The 18,153-nt window shown below is 34.9% G+C and overlaps 1 protein-coding gene across 1 annotated transcript; it reads right to left on the bottom strand.

Annotated features, from left to right (window-relative positions):
* Nucleotides 1–3,583: 3,583 nt before the first annotated feature.
* LOC104229497 (calmodulin-binding protein 60 A-like) lies at nucleotides 3,584–8,716 on the bottom strand. The gene is made up of 7 exons (XM_009782149.2): nucleotides 8,533–8,716; nucleotides 8,220–8,286; nucleotides 6,531–6,577; nucleotides 5,980–6,422; nucleotides 5,311–5,471; nucleotides 4,263–4,472; nucleotides 3,584–4,121 (listed from the first exon to the last, which is right to left on the bottom strand). Exons 1-7 carry the CDS (start codon nucleotides 8,616–8,618, stop codon nucleotides 3,783–3,785), a joined length of 1,353 nt encoding a protein of 450 aa, XP_009780451.1. The 5' UTR covers nucleotides 8,619–8,716; the 3' UTR covers nucleotides 3,584–3,782.
* Between the last annotated feature and the right edge of the window lie 9,437 nt (nucleotides 8,717–18,153).

Raw genomic sequence — 18,153 nt, 5'->3', positions numbered from 1 at the left:
TTTCCCCCCCACAAGTTCTGGGGTAAACCAGAACTTATCAACAAGACATTCATCATCTCCTTTAATGTTCTACTCTTTCTTTCCAATTCCATTAGATTGCGGTGACTAAGGGGCCGTCGTTTGATAAATAATACCACATTCCAACATATTTCTTCAAAAGGAGATTCACATTCGACGCCCCTATTACATTGTTGAGCCAACCACAAGAACAATTGTTTATGTCACGACAAAGCCAGAATAAATGGTGAAGTTTTTAATCTTCAAACCAATCTGACACAATCAGAATTAATAAACGGTGAAGTTTTTAATCTTCAAATCGAATGATATCTGATACAAGTAGATCTAAACAACCGGTGAAGTTTTTTAACTCAAACCGAGTATATGTGACACAATCAAATTTAATAAACGGCGAAGTTTTTAATCTTCAACCCGAATAATAAATTGGAGTAGAAAATCACTATGATTTTAATCTCCAAAACGAGTATAAAGTCACTTAGACTTTAATTTCCGACAAATGAGTAGAATGTCATGAAGACTTTAATCTCAACGAACGAGTAAAAAATCACGCAGATTTTATTCTCCATTGTATGTGTAGAAAATCACGAGAATTTCAATTCCCTTTCCAAATGGTTTTCCAACTAAACCATTATAAAACTTTAAACAGTTTGATCTCTTTCTCTAATCAAACACATATATGTTCATCTTAATATATAGTATATTCATGATGTCAAGATACTTCAAGTATTACTGTAAGTCTAATTCACATCTTACCCACCTTGAAAATATTTTTCCACATATTTCATGCATACTGCCAAATAGTATACCAATCAATCGATTATATTTGGTAAACTGAATAACAAAGTAATTCTTTTATGTTATTCCCAATTATCACAGCATGCAAATATATACCCTATTTCTATTGTCACTTTTGGTTTACCAGAACGATGCAAATCGTATGATGATGTGCGAGTTAAATAATGCAACCGCTGCATCATTTTTGCATTCCAACCAGTGAATACACAATATTGAAGCCACGTTCACAATGTTCAGTATTCATATATGTACCCGTTCACAATGTATCAGCACCCAGATTCCTTCCAATCTGTTTGAACTCATTGGCTTCACAAGTTCACATCACTAGTCTTTGGTATTATAATTATTCTTTAGAATAATTAATTCATATAACAACTCAAGTCAACTCAAGTCAACTCATGGCTGTTGGAAAATTTTGCGGAAAATTTAAAACGAATTTAAAGTAATCCGGGAAAGAAAAACGGGCCGGACCAGACTGGGTCGCGGGTCATTGGTTATTTCGGATTGAATTTTCTTTAATTAATTTAATGAAATATTTGAAAAGAATTTTGTCAAAAAAGATTAATCAATCAATCTTTGAATTGACAAATCCAAATCCGAATCCGAATCCGAATCCGAATCCGAATCCGAATCCGAGCCGAGCCGAGCGACGACGACGACGACGGCGCGAGGCTTGCCTTCTTATTAGCTCTTTAAGAGCTAAAAGATGAGCTTCTCTATATAAACATCAAGACTTTCTTTCTTTCTACCAATGAGGGACAAAGTGCATTAGTGAACTCATTCAAAATTTCACTTCCCTCCATTTCTTTCCCACCATTTTCCATTCACCCTTCTTTTGTTATTAAACAAAATCCAACAGAAATAAGAGAGCACATATTGGCTACATGGATTTATGGCTGTCTAACAGGACGGGACGGGACGGGATGACATTTAAGCGGGATGGAGGCGGGACGGGACGAAACGGGACGGGACAAACGGGACGAAACGTTCGTCCCATCCCGTCCCGCTAACAAACGGGATGGGACGGGATGGGACGGGACGGGTTCATGGGCCTTAAGTGTATTTTTTTAAAAAAAACAAAACGTCTAGTTTTTTGAAATTTACTATGTTTTTAAAGTTTGCAACGGCTAGATTTTTGACTTATTTAATAAACTTAAATGTTACTATGTTAAAATGAAAATTAGAAAACTAAGTAAAGAATTATAAAATATTAAAACAAAAGACTTGTAATGAAATATTCTAGTAATTATAAATTTATAATAGAGTTATAATTTATTTAATATAATTTCAAAGTATTAACTATTAAGTAACTAAGACAATTCATAAATAATATTCAACGCTTAAAGCCTTTTATTTTATTAATAGAACTTTCAAATCTCAAATACAAATGTAATTCTTTTGAAGAGCACTTAATCTACGCAACCACCTTCTAGGAAGAGTTCTGTTTGAACTAGGCCTCTTAGTAGCCAATTACAAATTATCATACTAATATTTGTGAGCTCCTATATAGCTTCTTTGTAACTTATTAATAATATCTCTCGGACATTCTGCTGGAATTGGCAATGTTGATTGATGTTCCATGAGCTCCATGTCGTCATCGCTCCCAGTGGTTAGTATCTCATTGTATTCTTCTTCTTCTTCCCTAGTGGTTAATTTTTCAAAATCAAGATTTCTTCTTTCTGCATTAATCCAATCTCTGAATAATACAGAAATCTCTAGACTGTCCTCCGCTAATGAATGTCTATGATCTCCAATTTAAAATCTTGCCGCGCTAAAAGCACTCTCCGACATGAACATCATAAAATGTGGGAGGTTGGGAAAATGAAGTTTCATCAACATGAGTCATTTCATCAATATGCTTTCTAATTCTAGGTCTAGGAGAAGTGTTAGGATTAGGATTACTACTACTTTCACCTTTACTATGTTTTTACTGCTTTTTAAAAAAATACCAAATACATTTTTAGGTGCCATAATTTAAATACGAAATTAAATTAAAAAAAGCTAACACAAATATTAAACACACAAATGAAATACGAAAATATAACACGTAAAGTAAACACAAAAATTAAGCACTAAAATGATACGCAAAAATTATATATTAAAATTAGGAGATGGAACGAGTGCACCGTGATTAAATATTGAAACTTGAAGAAATTGCCCAAAATATTGCTCCAAATACTTGACGAATTAATTTGAAGCTTGAAAGTTGCTCCAAAAAATTTGCCCAAATACTTGAAAGTTGAAACTTGAAAGTTATCAGTTGATAGTTGATAGTTGATAGTAACAAAATTGAGAAAATAATATAGAATATAGATAGAATATTAGAATGTAAGAGATTTGAGAGAGAAGATTGATTTTTTGTGGGAAAAAATGAAAAAGAATGGAGGTATTTATAGTAGAAAATAGGGCCAAAGTGTAATTTCATAAACTTAGGGGTTATATTAAAAGTTGGGGGGGGGGGTTAGGGGGTGTTTCGGGGGGGGGGGGTTAGGGGTTGTTTGGACTGTTGGCAACGGCTATTTTTGTAATTTAAGCCGTTGCCCAACGGCTATTTTTTTTTTTTAAAAAAACTGGCGGGACGGGACGGGACGAAACGGGACGGGACAAACGGGACGAAATAGTCGTCCCGTTTAACATTGGCCCATCCCATTTAACTTGAAGCGGGACGGGACCGGGACGGGACGTCCCGTTGGACAGCCATACATGGATTTAAACTAATACCTTCCGTGTAGTAACAAAACATAGTTGAAATTATACACCATATAATTAATTTTTAATACAACATAACCAAACATCCAACAATAACTAATACCTATAATACAATCTACGTATTGTGATTAGACATTACAATCTATTATGCAATACTAATCTCTACATACTAGCTTTTAAACAAATCATCCTTAAATAATTCTCATTATTTTGGCTTCTATATTACAAGCTACTAACAGATTAACCAATGAAACAATGATCTAATAATAATCCCAGATGCTTTCAGGAAGAGGATGGTAATTTAAATAGTCATACATAAACGGATCTGGCACTTCAATGGTAAGAGATGGTGAGCTATTAATTTGGTTTTTGGAGTCATAATTATTTATAATACTTGTGCTGGGAACATCATAAGCATTAGGCACTGGTTGCTGCTGTGTGTCAGTGGGACAATAAGCCTCAAAAGAGAATCCATTAGCGCCATCAACAACAGCAATTGGTGAAGTGGAAGAGCAAAGCATTTTAAAAGTATCATCATCCAAAAGCTTGATGTTTTGGCCATTTTGAAACGCTGTTTTTACCAGCTCCATAGCATAAGCCTATCAACAGATCATAAAGTAGGGAGAGAAATTTAAAAAAAAAAAAAGGTTAGATATTACTCCTCTTGACAAGCAACACATGCTCATGGAAGCAATTAACAGCGAAAAGGAAAATGAAAAAAAAGAAGTTAAAAATAGAACCTTTTGAGTTCCAGAGAGATTCTCGACTGACACCAAGTGGCCATCTTGGTAAACTCCAATCACTTCTCCCACATCAGTAAATACCACTGATTTCACATTTTGCTGGGAATTATGGACAGAAGGATACACGTATCTTTTCAAGTCAAGTTTACTCTTTGCCGTATTAACTGCCGCATCCAATTTCTTGGCGTGCATACCCCTGCCAAGGATCTTTTGATATGCAAATATTTTAAGTATCACTTAACAGTCGACACATAAAGAAAAAAAAAGTGAAATATATAGTTTAAACAGAGAGATTATGTTCTAATACAACCATCATAATGGCCTTAAAACAATGGCAATAGAAAGACAAAAATTTTAAAAAAAGAAAGAAAGAAGAAGCAGGAAGTATCATAACTGGTAAGTTAAAAAGATTTAACCTATGACTAAACACACAAAGAAAAATTAACCTACCAGCAGATGAAACGAAGCAAGTGTAACTTTCATATCCGGTCAGAATTATTTCATTGGGTTCAATCCATAGACGCTACAGCTTGAACCGCGCGCCTCGCCAAGAGACGGTAAGTGCGGAAAAATTAGGGAGCTAAGATATAATTTGCCTCCTCTCCTTTACAATATATGTTTAACTACTTCAGCAACTACGTACTGATCCACTTACCTGGACGGGGTCAATGGATGATCAATAAAGCCTAGGCCTCCATTGCATTTTGGAGGGGTGTTTGACTAAGGTCGGCCCAAATTGTTGAATCTACATCATAATTTGTGGCAACGGAGACTAATATATGTGTGGCCCCTTATAATTAAATAAATAAATAAATAAATACGTACCGGTCCAGTTACTTTTACCGTTCACATTAGTTATGGATAGAATCGGCAACGGTACTATCAGGAAAGTTTGCGTTTGATGAACCTTCATCAAAAAGAGATATATGGAAAGAGGCAGGTTGATCATGTCAAATTTTAATCTATAGTAAGCCGTAAAATTATATTTATGGAAAGAGTAGTTTAATTTCGTGGTTGAAGTGATAGCAAGGGAATAAATTCTTACACTGAGTAGCTTTTCATGGCTCAAAAAGTATTGAGTTAAGAAGTCCCTGACAGTCTTAATGTTTTCCTTCATCAAACGGGTGTGGAAAGGACCGCCTTTGCCAATTGTTTGCATTTTCCATACTTCATATTCAAGAGTTAGGGGCTTCTGGCTTTTGCTCACTGCAAAATTGAAGCCATAGTTATACATGTAACAATATATTCTCTACATGTAACATGTAGCAACCAAACCTATGACATGTATTGTCCATTTTAATTAATCCAACAAATATCACAAATTCATCAAACCCAAAAGCGTGCAGGTGAACTTGTGACCTGTCTAATTAATATAGAATCTAATTTTTCTCTATTTGCGATATGAGATTTGCCTTAGGTATTATATATATATATATATATATATATATATATATATATATGCTTGCCCCATGACCTTTTCTCATTAGCTCGCCCTCCAATGGGGCCATTGATCATAAAAAATCTGAACCCCATGACCCACTTAGACAAACAATAATTGATACACAAATTCATTACAGGACTTATTAAACATATGTAATTACCTAGCAGGCTAGCATATTGGCATCCAAATTAAGCTCAATGAAATAAAATCAGGGAAATCTTAAAGGAAAAACAAACCAATAATATGATTGAAAAGGAATTAATAAATACGTACTAGACCGACGATCCTTCACAAAGAATGGTTGTGTGACTGCTTGCGTAATTCTTGTTCCATTGTAAGGATACACAGCTCTTGCACCTAGTCTCAACTCACGTTTTCTCATAGGCACTCTGGTATGTTTGAATGAAATATGACTTACAGAAACACTTCCATCTTTCAAGGTGACATGAGGATCTCCCCGTATCAGCGATTTGTCACCACTACAACTTGTAAAATCTTTCTCAAGGACTACTATTTCCACTTTTGCTGATGATTCAGGCCCAGAATTGATGATATTCTGAGTACGGGGATCGATTAGATGTAGATTTAAGGTGCTGCCCTCTTCACCTATGGGGATTCCAGTAAAAATTGGACCGTTTATGTTGTTTGAAAACTTTAATTCTAAACTTCGTGATTCATACGACTGATCAGAAGGATTTAAGTTTTCCCGCGCTTTCCTGAATAAGATGTACAAGTCTCAATATCATACGGATAGATATAAAAAATAAAATAAGTAAAGGTACAGTAAATAACTATGAAATATAAAAAGAGACGCTTATCATTGCCTTGGTCCGATTGACATCTCTACGGGTCCCGATTCAACTCCTGCAGCCTGTAGTTGCACAAAGAACTTAATTAGATGACCATCGTAAAAGTCTTTATGTCAAGAGTTTAATTTCACTATATAGACGGTGTATATAAAGGAATATTTAAATTATTAGATTTTTTAAAAGATAAATTACAAATAATCGTTCATAAAAATGAAATTGGCAACATAATAATTACATGCTATAATAGGTTAAACTACAATATGTTTAGGTTAAACTACAATATGTTACTGTAAAACATCTTATATTATTAGTGTAGATAATTAGTTATTTCCTTATATCAAATAATCTAGGGCACAGCGTCCTAATTAAAATTAATTTTCAACATCTCGAAATGAAGAGAAGCCATAAAATCAAAGATTAGTAAATCAGATGACCATCCACACAAGAGAGAGATTAACATTAGAAACTACTGATCCGACGGAGTAAACCAAATTTAAGAAGGTTAAAAAGGAGTAAAAGAACCAATTTGTAGTTTTGTACACATTAGGTAAATTATGTCGTGGAAGTTCCCGTAGTTAACAATTCGAAGGTCACTCTCTGAGCCATTAGGGCACTATTAGCTGAAATAAACGTGAGCATTTTGGGATGAAGCATTAATAGTATCCCTTGTAACTTTGGTTGAGGTTGAAATAAAAGATCTAAGTAGTTGCTGTAAAAGAAGTCATTACCAATTAAACGACCTCTGACCCAAAAAAAGAAAAAGAAAAGAAAGATTCCTGGTCAAAGATTTTTCAGCATAACAACAAGTTGCAGTAAAGGAACAACACATTACTTTGACTTTGTGTGGAATTTGCTCTAAATTCTACTTACTTTCTAAAATCTCTACTTAATTCTCTCCTTTTAGCTCCCATTAGTTGCTTATTTGTTAGAGGGAAGCGAGAGATAGATTATAGTATTAGTTCTCTCTTAAAAAATGAAATTTAAAGATTCCGAAACTGAATTAAAAATCTTATTAATCTCAATATAAATTCTCAACATGTAAATACTATCATCTATAAGAGAAAATCTGAATCAAAGTACAATATTTTTTTCAAAAGAAACAAAACATTGACAAATTTATTTTTGACCGCAGGAAAAGAAAAAGAAAATGCCCCCGAGGAAAAAGCTTTGGCTGTCCTTTCCCCCAGACAATCCATAATTGATAGGACAAACCGATCCAGGAAAGGACAGCGAAAGCTTTTTCCATTTAGTAAATTATTTAAAATGTTACTCGATTTAGTATATACGTTTAAAATGTTGATTTTCTACCTATAAGCTTTTGTTTTTCACATTAATCACAAGGGTTGTTAGGTTCCTAAGATCCTATGCTCCCTTCTTGACAACTGATCAATCAATAACCACCCAACTACAATCTAACAATCCTAACCCAAAATTAATATATAGTAATATACTAAAAGAAAGAGAAAATACTGTGTGAAAAGGCACCTTAAAAAGTTCAGGAAATTATAAACCATATTTTAATTTGTATCAACCTAAGGCACAAATAAAATAAAAAAAATTAGCTGGCGTATATATAAAACAAGGATTTAAGTTCAAAAGTAACATGTACGTAGTTATCTAACAAGTAACATATGATTATATAAATTTACACTCAGTAAAGAAACCATATAATATACTACTCATATAATTAGTGATGGTACTCACAGCTGGATCAACGCATAGCCCCCTCATTGACTTTAGTAAACGCACGACTCGCACAGCCATAATAGACCTGTTCAAAGTCCAAAAATGAAGTATAATTAGAAGAGTAATTAAGCAGAAATGGACGAATGAAATAATGATCAGTTTCTACTCTATACAGTTAATCCAGAGAAGACGCGTGCTTCAGATTAAATAATTGACAACCCTATGAGATTTCTGAAAAATAGATAAAACCAAAAAAAAAAAAAAATGAAAAGCAAAGTTAATAAGCAAAAAGACCCAGAGAGAAAGAGAGTATATATGAAAGGTCACACACTTTCTTAGTTTGTGGAGTTTTCTCTTCCTATGAAATGAAGCCCAGATAGGAACAGAAAAACTACGAGAATTTTCTCCAAGATCCATAGCGCATGTGTTTTTCTAAAACTGTATATGTTTTTTTGTTCTTTCTAAAACTGTAAGATGTAAGAACCCTAAAATAGAGAGTAGTTTTGGTAGTGTATTTTTACAACTTGTAGTACTAATTAAAGAGAGGGCTAGGCGGCTAGCTATTTATAGTGAGAAATTTTACTTAATGTGTGTTCAGGAATTTTCCTCCTTTTGTTGAAGTTTGGCAAAATGCCAAAGTCCCACATTGGTTGGGAGTTAAGTTTGGGGGATTTTTCCCCTATAAAAGAAGGCCTAATATTTAGGATTGAAACACACCTCTCATTTGCCTTCTCATCTGTTTAAGGCATTTGTATCTTCTCTCTTTAGTATTATTTCACTTGTATTTTTGGAGTGGAATAAAATATTGGTTGTGTCCGAGGAGTAGGCAAAATTAGCCGAACCTCGTAAATTCTGGTGTTCCCTTTATTATTGCTTTATTGTCTTATTTATTATTTGGTGGCTGTCATAATTTTTGGTATAGTAGTTGTGACTTATTCACACTCTATACATTTGGCTTCCGCAACAATTGGTATCAGAGCCAAGGTACTGTCTAAGTATGCTCTGTGGTTGCAGCATAGTCTGATCTTCCACATCAGAAAAGATTTATCTTGGTAACTGAGTCAAGGTTCTGTCTGAGTATGCTCTGTAGTTGCAGCTTAGTCTGATCTTCTACATCAGAAAGGAAATAATCTTGATTTGTGTCGTCAGCTATTAAATAATATTTGTGTCAAATATGGGGGACAATAAACAAGAAGAATCTACATCAAGTGTCAACAATACGTCATCATTGGCATCTTCGCTTATGACAAGAATTGTGTCAAATGCGAAATTTGCGGTAGAAATTTTTGACGGGTCCGGACATTTTGGGATGTGGCAAGGCGAGGTTCTAGATGTCCTTTTTCAACAAGGGCTAGATCTGGCCATTGAAGAAAAGAAACCAGATGTTATTGGAGAAGAAGATTGGAGAATTATCAACCGTGTTGCTTGCGGTACCATTCGATCCTACCTTGCTAGAGAGCAGAAATATCCATACACAAAGGAAACTTCTGCAAGTAAATTATGGAAAGCACTGGAGGATAAATTTTTGAAGAAAAACAGTCAAAATAAATTGTACATGAAGAAGAGACTGTTTCACTTCACCTATGTTCCTGGTACCACGATGAATGAACATATCACCAGTTTCAATAAGTTGGTCACAGATTTGCAAAATATGGATACAACTTATGATGATGGTGACTTGGCCTTAATGTTGTTGGCGTCACTTCCTGATGAGTACGAGCACCTTGAAACTACTCTACTCCATGGAAATGACGAAATTTCTCTCAGAGAAGTTTGTTCAGCTTTGTACAGCTATGAACAAAGAAAGCGAGAAAAACAGAAGGGCGGAGAAGGAGAAGCACTGTTTGTGAGGGGTCGTCCTCAAAATCAAACGAGGACAAAGAAGGGAAGATCCAAGTCAAGATCCAGACCCAGTAAAGATGAATGTGCCTTTTGTCGAGAAAAAGGGCACTGGAAGAAAGACTGTCCGAAGTTGAAGAATAAGGCCAAACATAACAATGGAAAGGCTATTATGGATTCAAATGTAGCTGATTGTGATGATTCAGACTTCTCATTAGTTACAACAGAGTCATCAACATCATCAGACATATGGTTGATGGACTCGGCTTGTAGCTATCATATGTGTCCCAACAGGGACTGGTTCGTGGAATTTCAAGAAGGAGAATATGGAGTCATCCACACAGCGGATAACAGCCCTCTTACCTCATATGGCATTGGTTCAATACGATTAAGGAACCATGATGGAATGATCAGAACATTGATAGATGTTCGATATGTACCGGATTTGAAGAAGAATCTCATCTCTGTGGGAGCCCTAGAATCAAAAGGGTTCAAAATCATTGCAGAAAATGGAGTGATGAGAGTATGCTCCGGTGCACTAGTGGTAATGAAGGCTAATCGGAAGAATAATAATATGTACCGCTATCGTGGCAGTACAGTTATTGGGACAGCGACAGTGACATCCAGTGACGACAAAGAGGCAGAAGCAACCAAGCTATGACACATGCGCTTGGGACATGCTGGAGGAAAATCCTTGAAAACTCTATCAGATCAAGGATTGTTAAAAGGAGTAAAGGCTTGCAACTTGGAGTTTTGTGAGCATTGTGTTAAAGGGAAACAGACAAGGGTTAAATTTGGTACAACGATCCATAATACTAAAGGCATTTTGGATTATGTACACTCTGATGTTTGGGGTCCTTCCAAAACACCTTCATTGGGTGGGAAGCACTATTTTGTAACCTTTGTTGATGATTTTTCCCGAAGAGTATGGGTGTATACAATGAAGAGCAAAGATGAAGTGTTGGGAATTTTTCTCAAATGGAAGACGATGGTGGAAAATCAGACAGGCAGGAGAATCAAGTGTATTCGCACAGACAATGGAGGTGAATACAAAAATGATCATTTCAATAAGGTCTGTGAAAATGATGGCATCATCCGACACTTCACTGTTAGACATACACCACAACAGAATGGAGTGGCAGAACGTATGAACCGGACCTTGCTGGAGAAGGTACGGTGTATGTTGTCCAATGCTGGCTTGGGCAAAGAATTTTGGGCTGAGGCAATTACATATGCATGCCACCTCATTAATCGTCTACCATCTGCTGCTATTGATGGCAAAACACCATTTGAAAAATGGTACGGAAAACCTGCTGTAGATTATAACTCTTTGCACGTGTTTGGCTCAACTGCATATTATCATGTGACGGAGTCAAAATTGGATCCAAGGGCAAAGAAGGCTATTTTTATGGGAATTACTTCTGGAGTCAAAGGATATCGCTTATGGTGTCCTATGACAAAGAAAGTAATATTCAGCAGAGATGTTACCTTTGATGAATTTGCTATGGTAAATAAGGTAACAGAAGATACCAAACAAAATGAAGGTGCTTCTAAGCAGGTGGAGTTTGAGGGAAAATTTATTTTTCCTACACAAGAAGCAGAGGAGGAAACAAATGAAGATTACCCTCTGGAAGGAGAGCCAGTAGAGGAGATTCCAACTCAGGAATCTCAACAACAACTTGAATCAATAGCAACCAGCAGGCCAAAAAGAACAATAACGAAACCTGTTCGTCTCATAGAGACGGTTGCTTGTGCAACCTCAATTGTAGCTGATGATGTTCCTACTACTTATAAAGACGTTGTCCAAAGTTCAGAAGAAGATAAGTGGAGGATTTCCATGAATGATGAAATACAGTCCCTTCATCAGAATCATACATGGAGATTGGCCAATCTCCCGAAGGGAAAGAAAGCAATTGGGTGCAAATGGGTATTTGCAAAGAAAGAAGGATTTCCTAACCAATTAGATGTTCGCTACAAAGCAAGATTGGTGGCCAAAGGATATGCTCAAAAGGAGGGAATTGATTACAATGAAGTGTTTTCTCCAGTTGTAAAACATTCCTCCATTAGAATTATGTTGGCTTTGGTAGCACAATTGGATTTGGAACTAGTTCAGATGGATGTAAAAACTGCGTTTTTACATGGAAACTTGGAGGAGGAAATCTACATGACTCAGCCAGAAGGATTCAAAGTTGCTGGAAAAGAAAATATGGTGTGCAAACTTGAAAAATCGTTGTACGGATTGAAACAATCTTCTAGACAATGGTACAAGCGATTTGACGAGTTTATGTTGCGGCAAGGGTACAAGAGAAGCAAATACGATCATTGTGTGTATTTGCACAAGCTTAAAGATGGTTCCTTTGTATATCTTCTCCTATATGTTGATGATATGTTGATAGCTTCCAAGAATTCGGAAGAAATTGATAAGTTGAAGATTCAACTAAAGAAGGAGTTCGAGATGAAGGATTTGGGTGAGGCAAAGAAAATTCTTGGCATGGAGATAATTAGAGATAGACGTTCAAAGAAACTCTGTTTATCTCAAAAGGAATATTTGAAGAGAGTACTTCAACGTTTTGGCATAGATGACAAGACTAAGCCAGTTAGTACTCCACTTGCTTCCCATTTTAAGCTAAGTACTACTATGTCGCCAATGGATGAAGCTGAACGAGAGTATATGTCAAAGGTACCATACGCAAATGTTGTTGGTAGCTTGATGTATGCAATGGTTTGCACAAGGCCTGACATTTCACAAGCTGTTGGAGTTATTAGCAGATATATGCACAATCCAGGGAAGGAGCATTGGCAAGCTGTGAAGTGGATTCTACGGTATATTCATAATACTGTAGATGTCGGGTTAGTTTTTGAGCAGGAAGACAATCAGTTTGTAGTTGGATATTGTGACTCAGATTTTGCGGGTGATATGGACAAACGAAGATCAACTACTGGTTATGTGTTTACTTTTGCAAAGGCACCAGTTAGTTGGAAGTCTACTTTGCAGTCAACAGTTGCTTTGTCTACAACAGAGGCAGAGTACATGGCTATTACAGATGCTGTGAAAGAGGCAATTTGGCTTCAAGGATTGCTAAAGGAGCTTGGTGTTGAACAAAAAGGTATCACAATTTTTTGTGATAGTCAAAGTGCTATTCAATTAGCGAAGAACCAAGTTTATCATGCAAGGACGAAGCACATTGATGTTCGGTATCATTTCGTACGAGAAATCATAGAAGAAGGTGGAGTCACGGTGAAGAAAATTCATACTACAGAGAATCCTGCTGATATGCTGACAAAGGTGGTGACTGCGGTCAAGTTTCAACATTGTTTGGATTTGATCAACATTGTTGAACACTGAAGATTGAAGATGAAGACACAACCAAAATTTGTTATTGAGAGAGAATTGAAAATGTGGAATTTTGCCAAGGTGGAGATTTGTTGAAGTTTGGCAAAATGCCAAAGTCCCACATTGGTTGGGAGTTAAGTTTGGGGGGGATTTTTCCCCTATAAAAGAAGGCCTAATGTTTAGGATTGAAACACACCTCTCATTTGCCTTCTCATCTGTTTAAGGCATTTGTATCTTCTCTCTTTAGTATTATTTCACTTGTATTTTTGGAGTGGAATAAAATATTGGTTGTGTCCGAGGAGTAGGCAAAATTAGCCGAACCTCGTAAATTCTGGTGTTCCCTTTATTATTGCTTTATTGTCTTATTTATTATTTGGTGGCTGTCATAATTTTTGGTATAGTAGTTGTGACTTATTCACACTCTATACATTTGGCTTCCGCAACACCTTTCTCCTCGGAATTTTCCTTCTTTCTCTCGCTAGCTCTCCTCATCTTCCTTCCTGGTTATCTCTATAGGTTTTTTCTTCGACTAGGCGTGTACCCTAACTCAATCAATAATTTTTAAAAAATAATTACATAAATGTTATTTAAAAAATATATTTTAGTTATAAATAAAGGTTAAGCTCTAGAAATTGCAAAATATTCATCCTATATTGCAAACTCAATAAAAAAAGAAACTATGTCTCATAGAGTCATCAATCATCATCCAATTATATCCGGTACTTAAAATTTGTTCCAGTTTTATAATTATATCAGCTTAATTTCACAAGTTATTATACTTTCTTGTTATTTTCAGGAAGAACATCACTCTTGAAGATGTAAGAGTTTTTCTAAAAATATTTTTATCAAATTTTTCCAAGAAGACAAAAATAGAATTAGCTATACTTATATTATGATTTTAATTTTTTTTTTTTTGAAATAACACAAACGGAAGAACAAAATCTTATGTCTTTTTAATTTATTTTTCGTAAAAGGTTACAATATTACCCTTGCAGTGAGGTTTTAGTTAGTAAAATAAAAAAGAATAATGATTAATGATGACTCAATTTGAATAAATTTTATTTTCTATTATTTCATTATCATTTGTTCAAATTTGCATATTAACCAAGTTAACTCTTAATACTATACTACAACTGATTTTGCTCTATTTGTCTAATTTCTTTCATCACCAGTAATCTTTTCGAGGAAACAAATTTATGGTCCCTAAGATTTGAGCCAGCGTGAAAAATAATTTTAGGTTTATAATTTGGAAAGAATAGATTGGATTCTTTTGCTAATTAAATAACTTTAATACTTAAATATTTATTCTTAATATAAAGAAATAATTTATTTTTTGTTGATTCAAATTCTTAATATTAGCTTATTGAATTTTAAATATTTTCGTGTAATTAAATGTTTTTAATAAGACTATTTTATTTTAAAATGATCAAAGAATCACATTTTTGCACTTTGTATTTACTGAAGCATTAGTGTTATTGACTTTTGCCAATCATTTTTTTCTCTCTCTTTCTTTTTTTGTATTAATAAAGATATTTCATATTTATTTATTCTAATTGTTAAGCGTATTTTATAAATACATAGCTATATTTAAATATAATATATATATATATATATACATACATATATATATATATATATATATATATATATATATATATATATATATATATATATATATATATATAATTATACCAAGGAAAAGAATACGGAAAAAAAGTTTGGTAAACTTTTATTAATTATTTTGCTCATGTTATCGGCGTGGGTAACGTTGCACTCTGAATAAAATATATAGTACATTGTCATTATTTGATTAATATAATTATTTCTCCAATTTCTTATTTATGAAATAGTTTGGTTCAATCCTATATTTTAGTAGAAGTAAATTGAAGATGAAAGGAAACTAATATGTTGATGAGTTTTAAATTCCTAGATATTAGGATTTTAACTTAATTCAAATAAGGAAAAGTTTAATAGCTAAAATTTTGATTTATTTCAAAATCTTAAATATTAAGTGAATAATTAAATGATAATTTTGTCCAATGTGAAATCTATTTTTAAAGGGTAAAAAAGACGAACGATATTTCGCTAAGGCCCTTCGTGCTTTTAATATAGTATAGATAAATTAAAGAATTTTGTTGACAGCCACAGGCCTTCATTTCTACTACTAATTTGTTTCCCAATTTTTATCATTATGAGTTATGCATTAATTATACCAAAACTATCCCGATATTCATGAAACCGGCACGTAGATTCGTAAACTACCCAAACTTTACGGAGAAACATCAGTGAAGCCGAAATGCAATTTACAAATCTCCTGTAGAGAGTCATTTGAACCCCCTCACTTATATCGTCTTTTTTATCGAATGGTTGGCGAAGGGACCCGCGTCACCTCTAGCCTATACACTTAAAAATAAGTACGGGCAAAAGAATTAAATAAACGAAGAGAGAGAAGGGAACAAGAAAAGACATAAAATTAAGTAATTAACTGCTGTGACCAAAAGGATATCTACTCTCTTTGTCTCATTTTTTGTTTGACCAAAAAAGAATGATGGAGTACATTTTAAAAAAAAAATATTTTAACTTTAAACTTTTTATATTATGCCTAATGAGAAAATTTATGATCACACAATTATTTATGAATTTATTTTAAGTTGTAAATCTTAAAAGTCATTCTTTCTTTCTTCTTAATTAAACTTCATGTTAAGTCAAAATCATTGTTTACTCGTAAAATGGTACAGTTAAATTTATACGTGGTTTCTAGACAAGTAAATTAATTCGATGCTGAAATAATAAAATAATTGAAGGAATATGCAATACTTAGCCTTGAAATGGAGACAAAATAACAGAAACAGTAATTTCGGGAGCAGGGCTTCCGGGCACAATAACAACGAAATCATAGAGTAAGAAGATAAAGCTTTGAATTGATTAGTATAATATATGTTTGCTAGAATATTCGTCTTTTTCACAATGATAACAGAGCTCATTATTTATAGATGTACCTAGGAGACAAGGTCCTAGGATCATGCCCTTTTTTAATGTCAATTATGAGGGCCATTGAAAAATATGTAACGGTGAGCATAAATGACAAACTTTTTGTAACAGGTAGTGTACTAAATTAATGTTGTAGAATATTGTCCATTAAATGCTACCGGAGGGCAGACATTTATTGTGTCTTTATGAGCGTCATTCCTTCCGAAGATGAATGGAACGATTGTCTTCGGTTTTAACTATCCTCTGTCTTCGGCTCCACATGTCACTCTCTTATGCAGCCACTTAACATAGCATACTTTACCCTATACAAATATCCCCCTGATTTCCGGTGACATAACTTTGTGTCACTAGAAAGTTGGTAGAAATATTCTTTTTGGCGGGAATTTCTTTGATCCCCTCTGAAAAGCTTCTAACGGTTGATTAAACCCATGTCTCTCTGCACTTAATGCCCCGAACACGCGTCATCACACGATTCAGCATAACATTTGTCGGTTATCGAGAAAATCATTACCACGAATTTAGCCACCTAAACCTTTTCTTATAAGCATCAACTTCCTTCATTCACACTCCATAATTCTCCAAACTCTCTCAAACTCCATGTATTCAACTTGTACTCTATTCTCAGCCTTTCTTTAACTCTCTTCAAACAAAAAAAAGCTTTTCATTCTTCCATAACATACAATGGCTTCTTCTTAAAAAAATACTAGTTCCTCAAAGAACAAAAACAAAGTCGAGGATGCCGCTGCTCCAGCAGTGAACACCATCATCCCTAAAAGTCTTGTTACAACAAAAGATTTTGAAAAGAAATTTCCTTCTGTTAGCCCTCATACATGGGCCGTTAGCAGATATTCTTTTTCCATCCGTCCTTCCAGCATTCCTACTGTGAAGGAAGATTGTCGTTGCCAGGATTTAAACATTATCGCTCCTGACCTGGCGGAGTGGATGACCTTACCTAAGAAGGGTTTTACGTATTTCTACACGTATCCCTTAACTTTGAAAAATTTTCTTTGAGTGGAGAGCTTGACTCCGTCATTGAAAAGTTTTGCCTCTGCTATCAATTGTGTTTGGCACAGGTGAGTTTCTCTATGTGGAGGACGATTGTTTGCCTTCGGCGTCTGTGCCAGAAAATGGGGGAGGAGCTATCTTTAGCTCATGTGATGAACCTTTATTCCCCAAGATCTTCCATGGAGGGGTGATCAACATCAGCAAGCGAGGCCACCATGCAATTCATATCCAGCATGGATGATGACAACGATCGGGGGTGGATGGAATGGTTCGTCTCCGTTGCCACCAGTGACATCATCCCGGCCTCAGCATCTTCCTTCCAGAATTGTGGAATCGTACTCGTAAATATATAATTTGTTTCTACTCTTGTTAAAGATCCATTTCTTGTCATTATTAACTTTCTTCCTTTACCTACCTCAACGACTCGGTGGGTTCCCCCTACGGTTGAAGGCTTAGACCAATGGGTTTAGAAAATTTTGGATGTTACTACGCCCGAAACTCGCTCATGGAAAGAGTTGTCCCTGAAATATGGGTGGAAGGCCAAAAATCATGGCAAGTTGAACTCATCATGTCCTTACCTTTTCTTATGAGAAAGTTATCTGATTCTGCTCTCCTGTTGAATATAAGTCTAGCCCAAGGCTCAGTTGTCGTCCTCGAGGAGGACATTTTGGCCGATCATGCTGATGTGGCAAGGTTGCTGCAGAAAGCTTTTTCATAGACAAGCGTCTTTCGGCTTGCTTCAGGTGCAAGTGCTTCTTCTCAGAGTCCCTAACCGGAGAACAG

Source organism: Nicotiana sylvestris, chromosome 3 (assembly GCF_000393655.2).
Source record: "Nicotiana sylvestris chromosome 3, ASM39365v2, whole genome shotgun sequence".
Classification (NCBI taxonomy): domain Eukaryota; kingdom Viridiplantae; phylum Streptophyta; class Magnoliopsida; order Solanales; family Solanaceae; genus Nicotiana; species Nicotiana sylvestris.
The sequence above is the reverse complement of the archived record's forward strand: the minus strand, read 5'-3'. Positions and strand labels throughout refer to the sequence as shown.

Bases quoted from the DNA above. Each gene is read 5' to 3' on its own strand.
- LOC104229497 (XM_009782149.2), bottom strand. From the start codon at position 8,618: ATGGATCTTGGAGAAAATTCTCGTAGTTTTTCTGTTCCTATCTGGGCT. The intron at 8,287-8,532 runs GTGTGTGACCTT...GACTTTGAACAG, and splicing joins AAACTCCACAAACTAAGAAA to GTCTATTATGGCTGTGCGAG. The intron at 4,122-4,262 runs GTTCTATTTTTA...ATCTGTTGATAG, and splicing joins ATCTCTCTGGAACTCAAAAG to GCTTATGCTATGGAGCTGGT.